We start from the raw sequence: 16086 nt of genomic DNA, 5'->3' as shown, positions 1-16086 counted from the left end.
TAAATACTCGGTTTGAACAGGACGTCTGATCTGCCAGGAGTGTCAGCTGAGCTGCGTCCAGGAGGCGTGGGGCTGAGCAGCCGGTAAGCCTAAGTGCGCAACTTTGAGGTCCTCTCCTCTCCTCTTCGTTTCAGGAAGCTGTGGGGTGTTGTGCGTGTGTGTGGAAGCCTTAGCACCCACCATTCGCAAATGTTCAGGCTTCTTTGGGGGAGGGGAGGGAACCTGACACCGGGTTTAGCTCCTAGACCCAGCATCGCGGTTCTCCGTTTCCTCTGTAGGAGAAAGCCTTTTACATACAACCCTGCAGGTCCCAGGTGCTGTTGAGGGGAAGCCAGGCATAGAATGAGGGTGTTGACGCCGCTGGGAGTCTCATGCATCCAAGCCCAGAGGCTTGCCCCCATCTCCCCTCCGGGGCTTGTCTGGCCTCTGGGGAGGCCTGGAGCACTGCCACTTCACCCCCCTTCTGCCTCTGCAACTCTTTTCTCCCGCCTATAGGTCACTCATTCGTCCCAGGCCCTTCCAGGAGGCGCCCTCCCCTCTCTCGCCTAGGGCCCCTCGGCCCGGTCCGCCAGCCCAGGCCCACCCATTTCCTGTGCCGCCCCAACCCCGCCCCCACTCGGGGTGGAAAGTTTCTCTCCTCGAGAAGGGCGGCTCCTTCTCTTTCCTTCCCGGCCGGCCAGGAAAGCCCAAAGCGAGTGGGGAGGGGCGTTGAGCTCCAGGCCTCCGGCCAGAGAGGGGAAGTGACTCGCCCGCACTCACACAACCAACCGCGGGACCAAGCTGTGGCAGCTTGGAACGATCGGCAGATCGGCGACTCTGCCCGGGGAGCGAGGGTTCGCACCCTGGCACCGCCGAGCCTCTTCCAACTCGGGGTCTCGGGCACCACCTGCTGGCGGAGCGCGGGGCAGCACTTTACAGAATTACCGCTTATCTTCCCGCCCCTGAGCCAGGCAGTCAAAACACAACAATGCTGAGACAGTTATTTATTTATCTATGCGCCCAGGAGGCTGGCCCCTAAACTTAAATATCCAGCGCGGAGCCTTGGCCCTCCTGGCCGTGGGTGGTGCAGGAATGGGTCCTGGCGAGCCCTTGTCTAGGGCCGTGGAACCCAGGGACCAAAGGTGGGACGCCCCTGAGCCAGCAGCTGCCAATAGCAGCAAAAGGTGAAGAGACAGGAGCCAGGCACTCATCCCAGTCACAGAGGTGCCAAGGGAGTGCTAGATGCTTTGGACCCCACCGCCAGACTGAAGGTCGGCCAAGCTGGAGGAGTGAAGGTCCAGTGCCATGGGCAGAGGCTGTAGCGCAGGTACCTGCCCCAGTGCCAGCTAACCCAAGACAGGAGAGAGAGGGTAGGCAGTTTTGCTCCCAAGGGGCCCAGGCCTTGCCCTCCTCCTGTGAGGTGAGGTGGTATGGGGGAAAGCAGGCACTATAGTCTGAATACTTGCTGAGGGGTGAGTTTCTGAGCCTTTTGCATGGGTACATGCCCCCTACCACCCTAGCTCTTCAGAGGCTGATGTGGAAGGCATCCTGCAGCCACTGGTCTCGGGCATTGTGCGTCTGGGGCACAGTGAGGGGTGGCGGGTCTGGGGGCAGGCTAGCATCAGGAGGCTCGTCATCATCAGATAGGCCAGCATCAGGTGGGTAGGAACTGTCTGAATGCAGGGAGGATGACAGGTCCTGGCACAGGCTCAAGTCTTGGCACAGGTGCTTATAGTCCTGGATCGACTCATACAGGCCCCACAGCTGGCACAGCAGGGACATGTCCAGCTGCCGCAGGCCCACCTGCAAAAGACTGAGAGTGGGCTGGGGTTGGGGTCGAAGCCACCCCCCTAGCCAGTCTTCCCAAGCACAGGTTTTTGTGGACATCAGATGCCACCTACAAGCTGTGAATCTGTAGGCAAAGCCACTGACCCTCATCTGCAAGATGGGGACAACAGTTATCTAGCAGAATAGAATGAAATAACACTAGTAAGGCATTTTAAAATACATAGTAACTATTACCATAAACGGTAACTAATTATTGTTACCATATCCCCTCTGACCCAACCGGCTTCTGCCAATCCTCTAGACCCAGATAGCGCGCTGCCTTATGTACTCCGCCCCGCCCCAGGACCCTCAAGCTCGCCGGCAGCCCCCATCACCCCGCAACGCCCAGCTGACCGAGGCAGGGCTACTCACCATCTCCTTGCGCAGCGCCGCTAGCGCCGAGTCGAGGTTAACAGGGCGACGCGGGCCGGGGGGACCCGCGGCAGTTCCCGCGTTGGCGGCGCCGGCGGCGTTACGGGGCCCGTCCGGTACGCGGGCGGCCCGGCTCAGCTCATCGTGGATGCGGCTGCGCTGGCTGTAGACGCGCTCCAGCTCCCTCCACGAGCCCCCGCTCGCGTTGAGAAGACCGCTGAGGCCGCGCGGTAACGGCGGAAGACCGGTCAGGGCGCAACCCGCGCCGCTTGGCGCCTCGGCCGAAGGCAGCCCATTCATGGCCGGACCGGCAGAGGAGGATGCCGCCTCCTTCCCTCCAACGCTCCGCCCGGGCCGCCGCCCGCAGGCCCCGCACCCCGCGGCCCCGCCAGCCGAGCCCAGCCGCCGCCCGCAGGGAGTGCTTTGTTCCTACCCGATTCCTCCGACTCCGCCCCCTGCCCACCCCTCCGTGTGGGCAGGGCCTCTCTTAAAAGGGCAACGGCTGATGCGCCCACGTTGCCCCAGGTCGCAGAGAGCAGAGAACAGGCAATTGGCCACCAATAGAAGGGGAACAGGAAAAAGGGGTGAGGGAAGAGGGCAAAAGCGGAGCGTGCGGTTCTTTCGCGGTTCTCCACCCCCACACACAACACTTTATTTATTCTGCCTTATTATAACTCTCAAGGATCTAAAAAGGGGGGGGTGGTCAGGAGACTGAGGATAAGTCCATAATTGATCCCTAATTGACTGACACCCTGTCAGTATCTGAGTACCTGGTCTGGGCCTGAGGTGGGATAGGATGATGGTGTCGGGATGCTCGGGGGAAGGAGGGGAAGCTACCAAGGGGACTGGAACCCCAAATCTCACTCAAGGGTGGGGAATGAGCACTGGATGGCTGAGGAGGTTGCAGGGTTCCTTTAGAGAGCGACGCCTGTTTCTGCTTTTCAGGAGGCTGTGGCCTCCTCATCAGAATAAAAGTATCACATAGTCCTCTCCCGCCTCATCCTTTGAGTGGGGAAACTGAGCAGAAACAAGCCCAACTCATCTCTCAGGGCATCAAGGAGACCAGACTGTGACAGCATGAGAGGCCAAAAGTAGGAAAAAGACGAGCAGAGCTGGGGCTTACATGCACACTCAGAACCAAGAAAAGAAAAAATCACACAAGAGGAACAGCTGTTTTTCTACAGGGATTTTCTCAGGAGGGGTTCTTTAGTGTTGCAGCTGCTGCAGGCTGCGCAGAGCTTCAGCACAAGCCCGGATAAGGCTACACAGCTGGATGCTAGTCTCCAGGGAGGTGCTAGAGCCCAGCTCTGCTGAGGCCCAGGTCAGTTTCTGCAGGAGAGCCTCTTGTGTGCAGACCACGACATCTGCATTTGGAGGCACAGCAGGAGGGGGCGGCCCCTGGACTGCCTTGAGCCCTGCTGCAGCTCCCTCACAGTGCTCTGGACGGGGTACTGGGGGCTGAGGGGCAGGCCGAGAGCCCAAGGGGGGCTCCGAAGCAGAGGCGAGCTGGTGCTCCCGAGCTTGGGAGAGGGCAGCCTGGGCATTCAGAGCTAAAAGAGGAAAAAGCCGGTGGAATGGTCAGGATACCTGGCTCACCTCAGCCCTGAGCCACTTCCCTACTCTTTACTGTTCTGCTCTCTCTCTAGTTGAGATGTTTTCCCTGCCCCAGTATAAGGCAATTTATCCATTTTCTTCTTTGTATCAGAGTTATTTATGCCCTTGCTTCATCTCTCTCATCAGAACTATGCTTGATAAGTTAGACCCTCCATGATCTCTGGCACACGGTAGGTGCTTGGTGCTCTTACTGAATGAATGGTCCTTTCCAGAGCTGAAGGAGAAAGCAACTCACCCCCGCCTCACCCACAAATACCACTGTCACCTCCCACCTACTGTTCCTGAGCCTCTCTCACCACACTTCTTCACCAAGCACACTCGACACCTCACCCGGATTATCTTTGTCCACGTCTGAGTCGAGCTCCTGGCAAGCCACGCAGTAGATTTTCCGCTGTTTGTCTTGGAGGAGGATCGTCTAGGGGCCAGAAAGCACACGGGGCAGGGGTGAGACGCCGGGCGATGGGGTCCAGAGGGGAGCGCTGGTCAAGGGCCGTGTGGCCTGGTCCGCGGCCCCATCCTGGATCCCACGTCCCGAGTCTCTCCTCACCCCGCAGTCCGCGCACGTCTCGCCCAGCATGCGGTAACCACGCAGCAGGTAGTCGCCCATGAGCCGGGAGATGCGATCCTGCCGCTCCCGCCGCGCTTGCAGCACCTTCGTCTCCGCTTCGGTCGGGGGCTCCCAGGAAAAGTCGTCGACTTCTGGGGGAAGAGAGGCACAAGGGGCCGGGGGGTCTTGCCGAAGCAGGCTGCAGCCCGCAACCCGCAGCCACAAGCCCCCGCAGCCCAAGTCCTCACCAGAGCCGTTCAGGGCCATGTTACCGTTGTCGCCGCTAGACTCACCGGAAGTGACGCACAAGCCGCGCGCCTTCCGCTTGGCTCCGCCCCCTCCGTGTGGGGCCGAGGATGAGGGCGGAAATGACGCTCTGTGTGCTCCGACGTCGCGATGCCCAGAGTGGGGCGTGTCTGCCGCAGACTAGACCCTGTCCCATTGGTGCGCCCCTCGGTGGGAGCCTGTGGACAAGAACTTTCGACTGGCCGGGCCTCAGGAGGGGCGTCTCCGTGATAATGCAGCTCAAAGTCGCAGGGCCCGGAAGTGGCTGCTCAGAGTCGCTCTTCCTGCCTGCCGCGGAGGGAGGGGACCTGTTGGCTTGAGAAATCTCCGCTGGCCTCCGCCTCCCCTGGAGTTTCCCTTTCCGCACTGGCAGGACCCGGGGCAGGCGGGGCAGTGGCAACATCACAACACCCTTGATAACAAACGGCCCCTTATGCATGCGTGGAGCCTCCTCGGGCCTCAGTCCTTCCCTTCTCACTTCAACTGGCAAGGCAGGCCAGGCGGCGATCGTTCTCGCTGCCTTTCAGCTTATTTCAAGACCCCTCCCCTTCTGCACGTTCGGTGTTACAGTCTGCCCACTCCCTATCTTCCCCACCCAAAGGCCTGGGACTGATTCAAAGTCAGCCCTTAAGAAGACATTTTGTTTTGTTGAAGTTTGAACCCTCGAAAAGCCAGCTGACCGCGGGTGGGGGTGGAAATCGCTGTGCTGGGCATGCGCAGTTTCGGTTCCAGCCGCAACTGATACATGCTGGAGGGTGGGGATGAGGGGTTTATTACACATGCCTGTGACCGTTATGCTCTTCTTGAGTGCGTTGCTGTTAAAATTACTAGTGCTCCCTGACCATTGGCCTTGGTGGGTTTTTTTTTTTTCCTCTTTGTTCTTTTTCCATACACCTCCTCTCCTTTAGTAGGTTTGAAGAAGCCAGGTGGAGCAGGCAGCAGTCCCCAGATGTGCAGCCTGCAGTGCCTCAAGGCAGTACACCAGGTCAGTTGAGAAGGAGCTAGGACTTAGACTCCCGTAATCTCATCGGCAATCTCCTTCTCTGACTGGCAGCACATGCTTTCAGTTTTACCTGAAGGTAGAGTACCCTCCTCCTGGCCCCATCTTCCTCCTACATAGACTCCCTGGAACTTACATTTTCTGACTCTTCCTGCCTCCTGCTTCCTTGGAGAGCCCTGTGCCCCACGTCACTCTGTCCATCTACCAGCAGCCTCTTGGGCAGCAGTGTACCTGACTCAGGGCCTGACACCAGGTCAGTTCTGCCAAAATGACTAGGCACTCTTGGCCTCTAGCCTATATGCACAGACCCTTCTGGTCCTTACTATCTTCAGCTCCCAGCACGCCCCACCCCCCACCGAATTTCTCGATGCACCCTTCTGTGTCATCATAATGGCCCATATCCACTCAGCAGCTTATCCTGTCTGACACCAACTAAGATCCTTACACTCATCCTCCCATTTACTCCCTTTCATTTATTCCTCATGACAACTACTCTCTTCTGGGTGGGGTTTGGGAGTGGAAAGGTAGCGCCTCACAGTCCAGGTCTGCCCCATTGTAACAACCAATGACTCATCCTGACGTGCAGCAACAAAGGCCCAATGCAGCCAAAAAAAGAAAAAAAAAAAGACTCATCCTGGGAGTACAGAAGTTTCCACCTCCTTTCAGGCAGCATTTACAGAGATGCACACACATATTAAACATGAATGGAGGGAAATTCATTACTGCTATGAACAAGAAAATAGATGAATCATTAGAACTTTGCTGGCTCACTTGGGAGAGGAGGGGCAGGGCATGTGATGCTTGGTAAGGAAGAATGGCAACAGCTGGGTCATCTTACAGCTCAGCCCTTTCTACAGGCTATCATGCGAATCTTATATCTATTCTGAGATGACAGTAAAAGGTCTCAGCTTTTCCCCCCTAATGGGTCTTCGCTGCTATAAGGGAGTTTTGTCCCTCTTCCGGGAAATTTCCTTGAGACAAACTCCCATAGGAAACCATAGATGAGGCATTTATTACTCTTTGGGCTCCTATTGTCTTACTTCAGGTTTACAGTACTGCTACAGGTGCCCCAAAGAAATCTAGATAAATTCTTGTGATCAGCTCCACTGCCCTAGAAAACTCTCCTAGCCCTTCTATTAAAACAAGGCAAAAATGAGACATTATTATGACAGGGGGACAGAAATACCCTCTATCAAGGTAGTCTCCTTTTAATAAAAGTCACGGCTGTGCAAGTCAAGCCCAAGTCCTGACAGACATCTATAGAACGCTCCACCCAACAACAGCAGGTCATATTCTTCTCAAATATACATGGTCTTCTCAAATATACATGGTCTAACCATATGTTAGACTATAAAGCAAGTCTCAACACACTTAAAAGGGTTGAAATAATACAAAGTATGTTCTCAGATCACAGTGGAATGAAATTAGCAATCAGTAAAAGAAGGAAATTTGGGAAATTCACAAATATGTGGAAATTAGACAACACCCTCTTAAATAACTAATGGGTCATAGAAGAAAACACATGGGAAATTAGAAGCTGCTTGGAGATTAATGAAAACACAGCATAACAAAACTTGTGAGATACAGCCAAAGCAGTGCTTAGAGGGCAATTTATAGTTGTATATTCTTATATTTAAAAGAAAAAAAAAGTCTCAATTCAGTAACCTAATCTTCCACCTTAAGAAACTAGAAAAAAGAGCAAACTAAACCCAAAGCAAGCAGAAGGAAGACTAGAATAGATTAGAGAAAATCAACTCACCTACAAGTTAGTTCTTTAGAAGATCAACAAAATTGCCAAACCATTAGCAAGACTGACCAACTCAAGCCCAGGTCAGCCAAAGGGTGTGAACCTTGCCGCTCCAGCTGGAAAGCAATGTTGCTGTGGTTGCTGAGTCAAGGAGTCCCCAAATGTGAGATAGATAATGTCAGGGCCCTGCCGCCTAATAGAGGGCTTTGGACGGCAATGTTCTCAGCTAACTGTGGAAACAAATCGTGGCTGATCAAACTCTCTAGATCACTTATGCAGATGCCCATGCTAAAGGCCCATTCTCTGATGAGACTGACATGAATCAAGCTGTTGTTCGAGCCTGCACTGCCCAGATTGTCTCCATTTCTGCCTGGACCCATCATGATACCAGATATGGCAACACGTCCACCATCACGGAGTGGGCACAAAGTGAAGGACTCTATGCTGCTGATGCAGAAGCCACCACTCCATGCCAGATTTGTGATCCCGGTCAAAAGTTCAGCTGTTTGTTCTGTGAAGAGGAGGCTACAGTGTATGTGGCATTGCCCCTGCCCACTCCTGAGAGATTGAATGCATGGGACCTTTGACTCCTTCCTGGGGCTATGGATGGTGTCTCACACTTTTTCAGGTTACAGTGGTACTGTTTCAGGCCAATCAGCCAACTTTGGTCACCCCATTGTGGTTCTTGAGACGAATCTGTGTAATGTTTTTGGCTTTCTGGACCAATTGAAGTCTAACAATGGTGCACCTTTCATCTCAGGCCACTCAACAATGAGCTGATAGTCTAGGTATTTGGTGATCCTTCTATCCTCCCTGTCATCCACAAGCATGTGGTACTATTGAGCACTGAAATAGCTCCTCAAAAATTAGCTCAAAGAGATTTCTGGCTCTCCCTCCTGGTCCACACACCTTAGTACAGCAGTTCAATAACTGAATGTGGCTGTCCCCAGGATGGGACCATCTCATCTAGGCCATGTCCTTCATAATGATTGAGATGAGAGGGGTGGGGTTTATATAGACCAGTTTTGAAAATTTAGGGTTCCACGTTCCCCATTCCTGGACATAATGCTTCTCTCTTTCCCTTAACAGCAACCCCAGGTCAGCCTGATTGGTGCAACTCCGGGAGACAGCCCAGTCAGAAAGGGGCCTAGGGGATTCTCAACCACCTGGATTCTCTTATTTGACTGACATGGTCCTAGATCATGAGAATACCTGGAGCGCTTGGCACGCACACCTCTCTCTCTGAGTCCCCGAACAGTGGCCTACACGTAGAGTGGGGGACATAGTGGGCTCCTGTATGTTTTATAAAAATGTCCTTGTCCTTCTTGCACCTGACCCTTCCAGATGAAAAGTGTAAGTAGGAGGTAATTGGAAAAAAGGTGAAGTTCTAACTACTAGAATAGAACACATCGATTTTGTGACACTGGAGGGAGAATAACAACCTTGGCACTTGGGGAGGGGACACCTCAGACCCTGGGAGAAATGGGGGAAAGAAAGACACTTATAGTCTTTGTCTTTCCAAACCACTTGGAGCCTTCTTCACTGAGGACAACATCTTGGTCCAACTCGCCCAAACTATTTCAAGTGACTTAAATTTAACTGACTGCTGAGTCTGCCATGCTCCACTAGACAGTTCTGACCTGGGTTTCATTGCCATTCTGCTTAACCTTACCAAGGGATTGGAAGCAGCAGCGGGTAGCCCCAGCTCCTGTACCTCCTACATAAAATACCTGTCAACAACATCACCTCCAGATACAGATCCCAGGCCCAATCCTGAAGCTATCACCACTCAGTCATGCCATGGAGTAGCTGAATGGCATCTGGCTGGTGGCATGGGCAAACAGGACTAACTGCCCTGAGCCAAGCCCTCCAAAAACAAGGACTAGACTTAATTATTTGGATTGGGCTGGAAGCCCTAAGGCCTATGGACTTGAAGGGAGGCACTGTCAACCTGGGCCCCCTCTAGCTGATGTAAGTCCCACTTGGGGGCGCCATGTTTTTTCCCAGAAACACCACTAGTACCCTTGAGACTGCATGATTGACGTGGAAGTCACACATTAACTTGTCTCTCTCTAGAAAACAGAGTGACTTGAAATTTATCCTTGACTTTAGCCTACTTGCAAACTAACACATGAGCCTGCCACAGGTTCATGCATGCTGGCAGAAGATAGGAGACTCCTGGGTCAGAGAAAAAGGACCTTCTTACTCATGGCTGGAAGCATTAATCCAGGTACAGCAGATATATTGATTGCACAGACTCTAGTCTGCAAGGAGAAGTACAGGAGAAATCCACCATCCATAGCAACCTTGGTCAGTGAATTGAGGCTCTCCTGAATGCCTTCTGGGCCAAGGTGGAAAGGTTGATGCAGAGAACTAAGGAGCGAGCCACCTGGCTTTCTAAGGTAGGTATGATGCTCTATGGATTTGTTCATCTGGGAGGCATAGTTGAGGTCAGTACTGCAAGTTGGCTTCATCCTGCTGCTTGTAGTTCTGTTGGTAGTAGCTTTAATTAAATGCTGTATGACACAAATTGAACAGATTTGGTCCTAGCCTCTGTCGATCAGATTTGCCAACAGAGTGGTGAACTCATGGGAAAATTCGCCCAAAGCCAAGATAGTGTAGAAATGAGGGGTGGATATTACTGTAAGACAATTCTCCAGGGATCTCTTGAGTTTCTGCGCATTTTGCAAGCGAGGCAACTGACTGCCTTTGTCCTGGACTCTCTTCTCAAGGATATTGGTACAGTGAATAGCCATGGAAGATCGAGACAGAATCTCCCGCCAGTGCAAAGGGCAGTCATTAGAAAAGACTTGCGTTCTTGAGTTTAGCATCCTCTCCCATACCACAGTCCACTGTGTGCAGGAGTCTATTCTAGGTCATTGGTGCCACCCCCACGGGACCTGGGGACAAGAGGACTGATGTTAATATGCTGATGATCATGCTATTTACTGTGCCATGAATAATGGTCCTTTGTCTCTGACCCAGGAATCTCCTGTCTTCTGCCAGCATGCATGAACCTGTGGCAGGCTCACTTGTGTTTGCAAGTAAGGTAAAACCTCAGACCCGGGACTTCCCTGGTGGTGCAGTGGTTAAGAATCCACTTGCCAATGCAGGGGATACAGGTTCGAGCCCTGGTCCAGGAAGATCCCACATGCCGAGGAGCAACTAAGCCCCTGCACCACAACTACTGAGCCCATATGCCTCAACTACTGAAGCTTATGTGCCTAGAGCCTGTGCTCTGCAACAAAGAGAAGCCACTGCAATGAGAAGTCAGTGCACCGCAACGAAGGGTAGTCCCCGCTTGCCGCAACTGAGAAAGTCTGTGCACAGCAATGAAGATCCAACGCAGCCAAAATAAATTAATTAAAAAAAAAAAAAAGACTCCACACTCCTAATGCAGGGGGCCCGGGTTCGATCGCTGGTCGGGGAACTAGATCCCACATGCATGTCTCAACTAAGAGTTCCCATGCTGCAGCTAAGGAGCCCACAAGCCACAACTAAGGAGCCTGCCTGCTGCAACTAAGACCTGGCGCAACCAAATAAATAAAATAGATATATAAAAAATTAAACAGAAAACCTCAGACCCATCATAGTCCTTGACAAGGGAGCAAGCACATAGAAGGTCTCAGAAGTGCTGGTGGTAAAGCCCATTCAGACCAGTAACGGTGGGTAGACTAGCTGTTTGGGAAGTGTGGGACCCTTCCCTACCCTCATGTGAGCCAGCCCAACATCTGTCCCTACCTGTGGCACAGTGGATGTGGCAGTAGTTAGGCCTGTCCCTGAGTAACAGCACACCCCACGGCAGCATATTCACACACAGCTCAGTTACAGGTCCCACTTGACTGCCTCATCTGGTGAATCAGGTTCACATGACAACGAGTGGCCTATGCTGTGTAGCCGAGGCTCTGAAAATCGTAACTGGCATTATTTTATCATCACGGCAACAGGCCTCCGGAAGGGGTCGACTTTTCTTCTTGTCTTTCACTGCAATGTGAATTGACCTGACGTTTCTGGGAAACAAGAAAGGACTAGATGATACAGTAGCAAAAATAATAATACTCGGGCTTCCCTGGTGGCGCAGTGGTTGAGAGTCCACCTGCCGATGCAGAGGACACGGGTTCGTGCCCCGGTCCGGGAAGATCCCACATGCCGCGGAGCAGCTGTGCCCGTGAGCCATGGCCGCTGAGCCTGCGCGTCCGGAGCCTGTTGCTCCGCAACGGGAGAGGCCACGACAGTGAGAGGCCCGCATACCGCGAAAAAAAAAAAAAAAAGAAACAGCAACAAAAAAATAATAATACTCAACTTTTGGTGTATTTTTTCTTGGGGCCGGGCACTATACTAAGAGCTTGAATTATCTCCTTTAATCCTCAGGACAAGTCTGTGAGTTATGTCTCCCAATGTGCAGATGGAGAAGCTGAAGCCTGGACAGGTTAAGAGGTTTAGTCACAGTCACCCTGCTGGGATGTGGCAGGGCTGTGACCCCATCTGGTCAGCGCACGTCCAGAGCTGGATTCTCACCAGTGGACTTTTCCTGGGTTCGGAAGGTGGAGATGAGGGGCAGGGCTGAAGATCCTCTCTGACTGATCAAGCATGAAGACTGGTTCATTGCGTTTTCCAATCCCATCTCTCAGTGCCCTTCATCACAGCAGGGGCACATCAGAGGGGCTCAGTGACAGTCACTTTCAGTAAAGTGTCTTTGGAGAGAAATGCTTCAGGGCAGAATGGTCCCCTCCAGGCTTCTGAAACTTCCAACCGTCATCTTTAGAACCTACAACCTTTAGAGCCATTTCTTTCTTCAGAGTCTAGAAGCTTCCCAAAGACATTCAGAACTCAGAGAGGTGACACAGAGCCTGGCGCATGGTCAGCCCTCTTTCAATGTTATTCTCCCCCTCCCCACAGGCAGCCAGCTCCCACCCACAGCCCACTGTGGACCCCAGACCCAGATAATGATGAAAAGAGCTAACATATCCTGAGGACTTGCCATGTGCCCAGCATCCAACAAGGCTTCATGAATGTCAGCTTCTTTGCTTCGTTGTCTAAAAATGAGGAAAGGAGGCCTAGAGGAGATGAAGAATTTCCCCAATGCACACAGCTGGTGCAGGAAGATCGAATGCCAGAAAACCACCACCATGTTATGCTGCCTCCTGAAATGAAACGTCCCTTACGCAGGCTGCTGCTGCCTCGTCCAGCCAGTTCCCCTAAGGAGGCATCGGGAGCCCTGGGTTTGGGTTCTGGCTCTGCCGTTAACCAGCCATGCAACCTTGGCCAAGTCCCTTGCCATCTCTGAGCCTCAAGAACCCCTCTGCACAAAGGAACCCTTTCCTAACATTTAAGCCGTCTGATCATTCCCCGGGGCTGGGGTCCCAGGGCTCTTCCTTGCCACATTCTAGCAAAGCCCCTCATTGCCCTCCTATCTTTAGGAATTTGTGGGACCCCTCTCATTCCTCCCTCCCAGGAGCACTGTGTAGGTTTTGGATCAGGCCGGCTTAAGTTCAATCCCCACATCTTACTCACCAGATGATGCAAGTCTAATTGTTCCGTCTTTCAGAGTTCCGTGGTCTCAGTCCATTCAGTCAATCAGCCAACTTCAGCACCCTCTGCCTGCCAGGCCCTGTACTAGGCTCTGGAGGCAAGGTTGTACCTCCCTGAGAGGGCGGTGAGACGCACCGTAAGTAACCAAGCCCACAAAGAAGAATGTTTCAGGCTGTGCTGAAGACCAGCAGGAGACAAAGCGGGGATGTGACCCAAAGGGCCGGGGATGGCTGTTTTAGAGAAATGCCTTCTGGAGGCAGGACCCCAAGACATGAAGGATCAGGCCACACCGAGGACCTTGCAGGGCCAGGTGAGCAGACAGAAGCTGCAGGACGGTTTTGTTGTTGTTGTTTTGTTTTGTTTTTAAATTAATTGTTGGAGGTTTTTTAAGCCAAGAAGGATCAAGGTTGGAATTAGGTTTTTGTTGGTTTTTTTAAAATTAATTTATTTATTTGGTTGCGCTGGCTCGTAGTTGCAGCAGGTGGGCTCCTTGGTTGTGGCATGTGAAATCTAGTTCCCTGAACAGGGATCGAACCCAGGCCCCCTGCATTGAGAGTGCAGAGTCTTAACCACTGCCCCACCAGAGAAGTCCCTGGAATTAAGGGGGGGGGTCACCAGAGAAGTCCCTGGAATTAAGGGGGGTTGTTTGTTTGTTTTTATTTTTGGCTGCATTGGGTCTTTGTTGCTGCATGCAGGCTTTCTCTAGTTGCAGCGAGCGGGGGCTACCCTTCGTTGCGCTGCGTGGGTTTCTCATTGCAGTGGCTTCTCTTGCTGCGGAGCATGGGCTCTAGGCATGCAGGCTCAGTAGTTGTGGCGCACGGGCTTAGTTGCTCTGCGGCATGTGGGATCTTCCCGGACCAGGGATCAAACCCGTGTCCCCTGTATTGGCAGGTGGATTCTTAACCCCTGCGCCACCAGGGAAGCCCTGGAATTAGGTTTTAAGAGGTGACTCTGGCACCAGGTGGAGGAGGGACAGGACCAGGCAGAAATGGCAGTGGGGAGACCCGTTAGGCAACAGAAGTGATCTGGACTGACCACAGAGGTCATGGTCTCCTTGGACTTGCAGGAGAACTTACATCTAGGAGGCATGCTGGTCGATTCAAGGAAGATGGGGTGGCTGGGTGTGGTGACACAGGAGATGCGGAGAGAAAAGGTGCACAGGCCACGGACACTACCTGCGTTGGACTGTCGCAGTAGCCCTGCGGATCCACTCTGCATCCTTGTCCGCCCTGCCTCATGCCCCAAGGCTCACCTTGCCTGCTGTGTTCCCTCCCCAGCCCCCCCTGCCCGCAGGCTTCCTTTGGGGTTCGGCCCCTGGGGGGCCCAGCTGGACAGGAAGAGACCGGGGGTAATATTTATTTCCGCAGCTCCCTCCCCGCAGGCTGCACGAGGACAGGTCCCACCGGATTGTGCTAAAGACCGCCGCTCCCCAGGGCTGCCCCCCTTCCGGCTCCAGCTCCCGTGGCTGCAGACTTAGGTTAATGTTCCTCACCCGCGGGAGGGTGCCCACTGCTGGGTTCCTGATGAGCTGAGGAGTTTGGTACCGACAGTAGGTAAACTCACGGAGCACTCACTGTGTGCCGCTTGCCCTCACGGCTCCCGGTGGCTCAGTCCCCTCAACAGCCCCCCAACAAGGGCCGCCTTCCCCCCATCCTACTCTCAGCAGCATCAGACAGCCTTGGCCGTGCCCTCCTCCCAAGACACTCGCTCCTCTGGGCTCTTCCTGCATCACACTCCTGGTTTTCCTCTCTCTGCTCCCTCCAGCTGCTCCTTCTAAGTCACTTCTGACGCTGCCTCTTCTTTCTGATCTGGGAGTGGTGACCTCCCTGGTTCGCCTTGGGCCCTCTTCTCTCCCCAGCCGAGCCCACCCTTTCCCATGGCCATAAATGCCCCTGTAGGCGGAGGACCCCAAGTCTGTGTCTCCAGGGCAGACATTCTGTTTGAGCTCCAGACCCCTGGATTGAGACGTCTCCACGTGGATGACACAAGCATCTCAAACTCGGCAGGTTGCAAACAGAGCCCCACACTCTCCCCCAGGTCTCCCTCTCTTCTGCCGCCTTCCTCACCCACCCAGGGGCTCAGGCCAAACACCTGGGAGCCATTCACACCACCAGCCTCTTGTGCACCCTCCACTTTACCTAGTCTCTAGATTCCACTCCCCAAACACATCTCCACCGCGTCCAAGCCGAGTCCTCTCTCCTGGGACGATGGCATCAGCACCCCCTCTTGCTCTGATACAGCCCCATGGCAATGAAAATAAAACTCAGATTCCTCACCGTGGCCTCCGGCCTCCGCCTCCGGATGCCCTCTCTCCACCTCCCCACCCCGTTGCTCCGCTGGCCTTCTCTCAGCTCCTCGAAGAAATGAATCTCTTTCCTACCCTTCACCCCGCATGCCCCTGTGTAAATTGTCTCCTCAACACAGGCCCCTCGACTCCTCGGGCGTCCTACAGGCTCTCCCCACCGCCTGGCTGTTAACTCCTGCTCCTTCTCCAGCTCCTGGCTCAAAAGTCCCTTCAGGCTTCCCTGGTGGCGCAGTGGTTGAGAGTCCGCCTGCCGATGCAGGGGACACGGGTTTGTGCCACGGTCCGGGAGGATCCCATATGCCGCGGAGCGGCTGGGCCCGTGAGCCATGGCCGCTGAGCCTGCGCGTCCGGAGCCTGTGCTCCGCAATGGGAAAGGCCACAACAGTGAGAGGCCCGTGTACCGCAAAAAAAAAAAAAAAAAGTCCCTTCGTCAGAAGGGCTTCCTGGACCTCCAGGTCCCACCACCTCTCTTGTTCCCAGCTCCTTAGTCGTCTCTGTCCCAGCCTCAGCCACGTATGAATTGATGTGTCAGATGTCTGTCTCCTCTAGTACAGAAGCTCCGGCAGGGCAAAGATTCATCCTACTTGTTAGCAGGAGCACGCGGGAGGTTCCTAGTCTGTTGAGTGAATAGATCCCCATTTCACAGGTGAGAAAACTGAGACTCAGAGAGATTAGGACTCTAACCCTAGTCTGTTTATGCTGTGTTCCAAGGGCCAAGTTCAGATGAGTATGGGGGAAAAATGACTAGAAAATGCTCAGCCCTACACGTGGCAAGTGGTGAGCACTCAGTACTACTCCCTGCCTCAGTGTGGGACCAGAGCCCCGAGGGAGTGTGTGGGCAGCCCTTACACACCCTCCCAGCCCCCCTGGGGACATGG

General features: G+C 53.7%; 2 protein-coding genes across 3 annotated transcripts; both read right to left on the bottom strand.

Moving 5' to 3' along the window:
* Window positions 1-974: 974 nt before the first annotated feature.
* FAM89B (family with sequence similarity 89 member B) lies at window positions 975-2481 on the bottom strand. The gene is made up of 2 exons (XM_082660834.1): window positions 2179-2481; window positions 975-1782 (listed from the first exon to the last, which is right to left on the bottom strand). Exons 1-2 carry the CDS (start codon window positions 2476-2478, stop codon window positions 1504-1506), a joined length of 579 nt encoding a protein of 192 aa, XP_082516960.1. The 5' UTR covers window positions 2479-2481; the 3' UTR covers window positions 975-1503.
* A 903-nt stretch (window positions 2482-3384) lies between these two features.
* On the bottom strand, window positions 3385-4636 carry ZNRD2 (zinc ribbon domain containing 2; the record flags this gene model as incomplete). 2 transcript variants are annotated; one of them, XM_082660833.1, is made up of 4 exons in its annotated part: window positions 3385-3728; window positions 4123-4207; window positions 4340-4491; window positions 4588-4636. In XM_082660833.1, 4 exons carry the CDS (start codon window positions 4604-4606, stop codon window positions 3385-3387), a joined length of 600 nt encoding a protein of 199 aa, XP_082516959.1. The 2 variants fall into 2 exon arrangements, with proteins under 2 accessions (XP_082516959.1, XP_082516958.1); XM_082660832.1 differs by having other exon boundaries at window positions 4340-4606.
* Window positions 4637-16086: the final 11450 nt, after the last annotated feature.

This window comes from Grampus griseus, assembly GCF_964374135.1.
Source record: "Grampus griseus genome assembly, chromosome: 8".
Lineage (NCBI taxonomy): Eukaryota > Metazoa > Chordata > Mammalia > Artiodactyla > Delphinidae > Grampus > Grampus griseus.
Note: the sequence above shows the minus strand (reverse complement) of the source record. Positions and strands in the feature narration are given on the sequence as shown.

Coding starts and splice junctions, on each gene's coding strand:
- FAM89B (XM_082660834.1), bottom strand. CDS start 2,478: ATGAATGGGCTGCCTTCGGCCGAGGCGCCAAGCGGCGCGGGTTGCGCC. Junction 1,783..2,178: donor CGGCGCTGCGCAAGGAGATG/GTGAGTAGCCCT, acceptor AGTCTTTTGCAG/GTGGGCCTGCGGCAGCTGGA.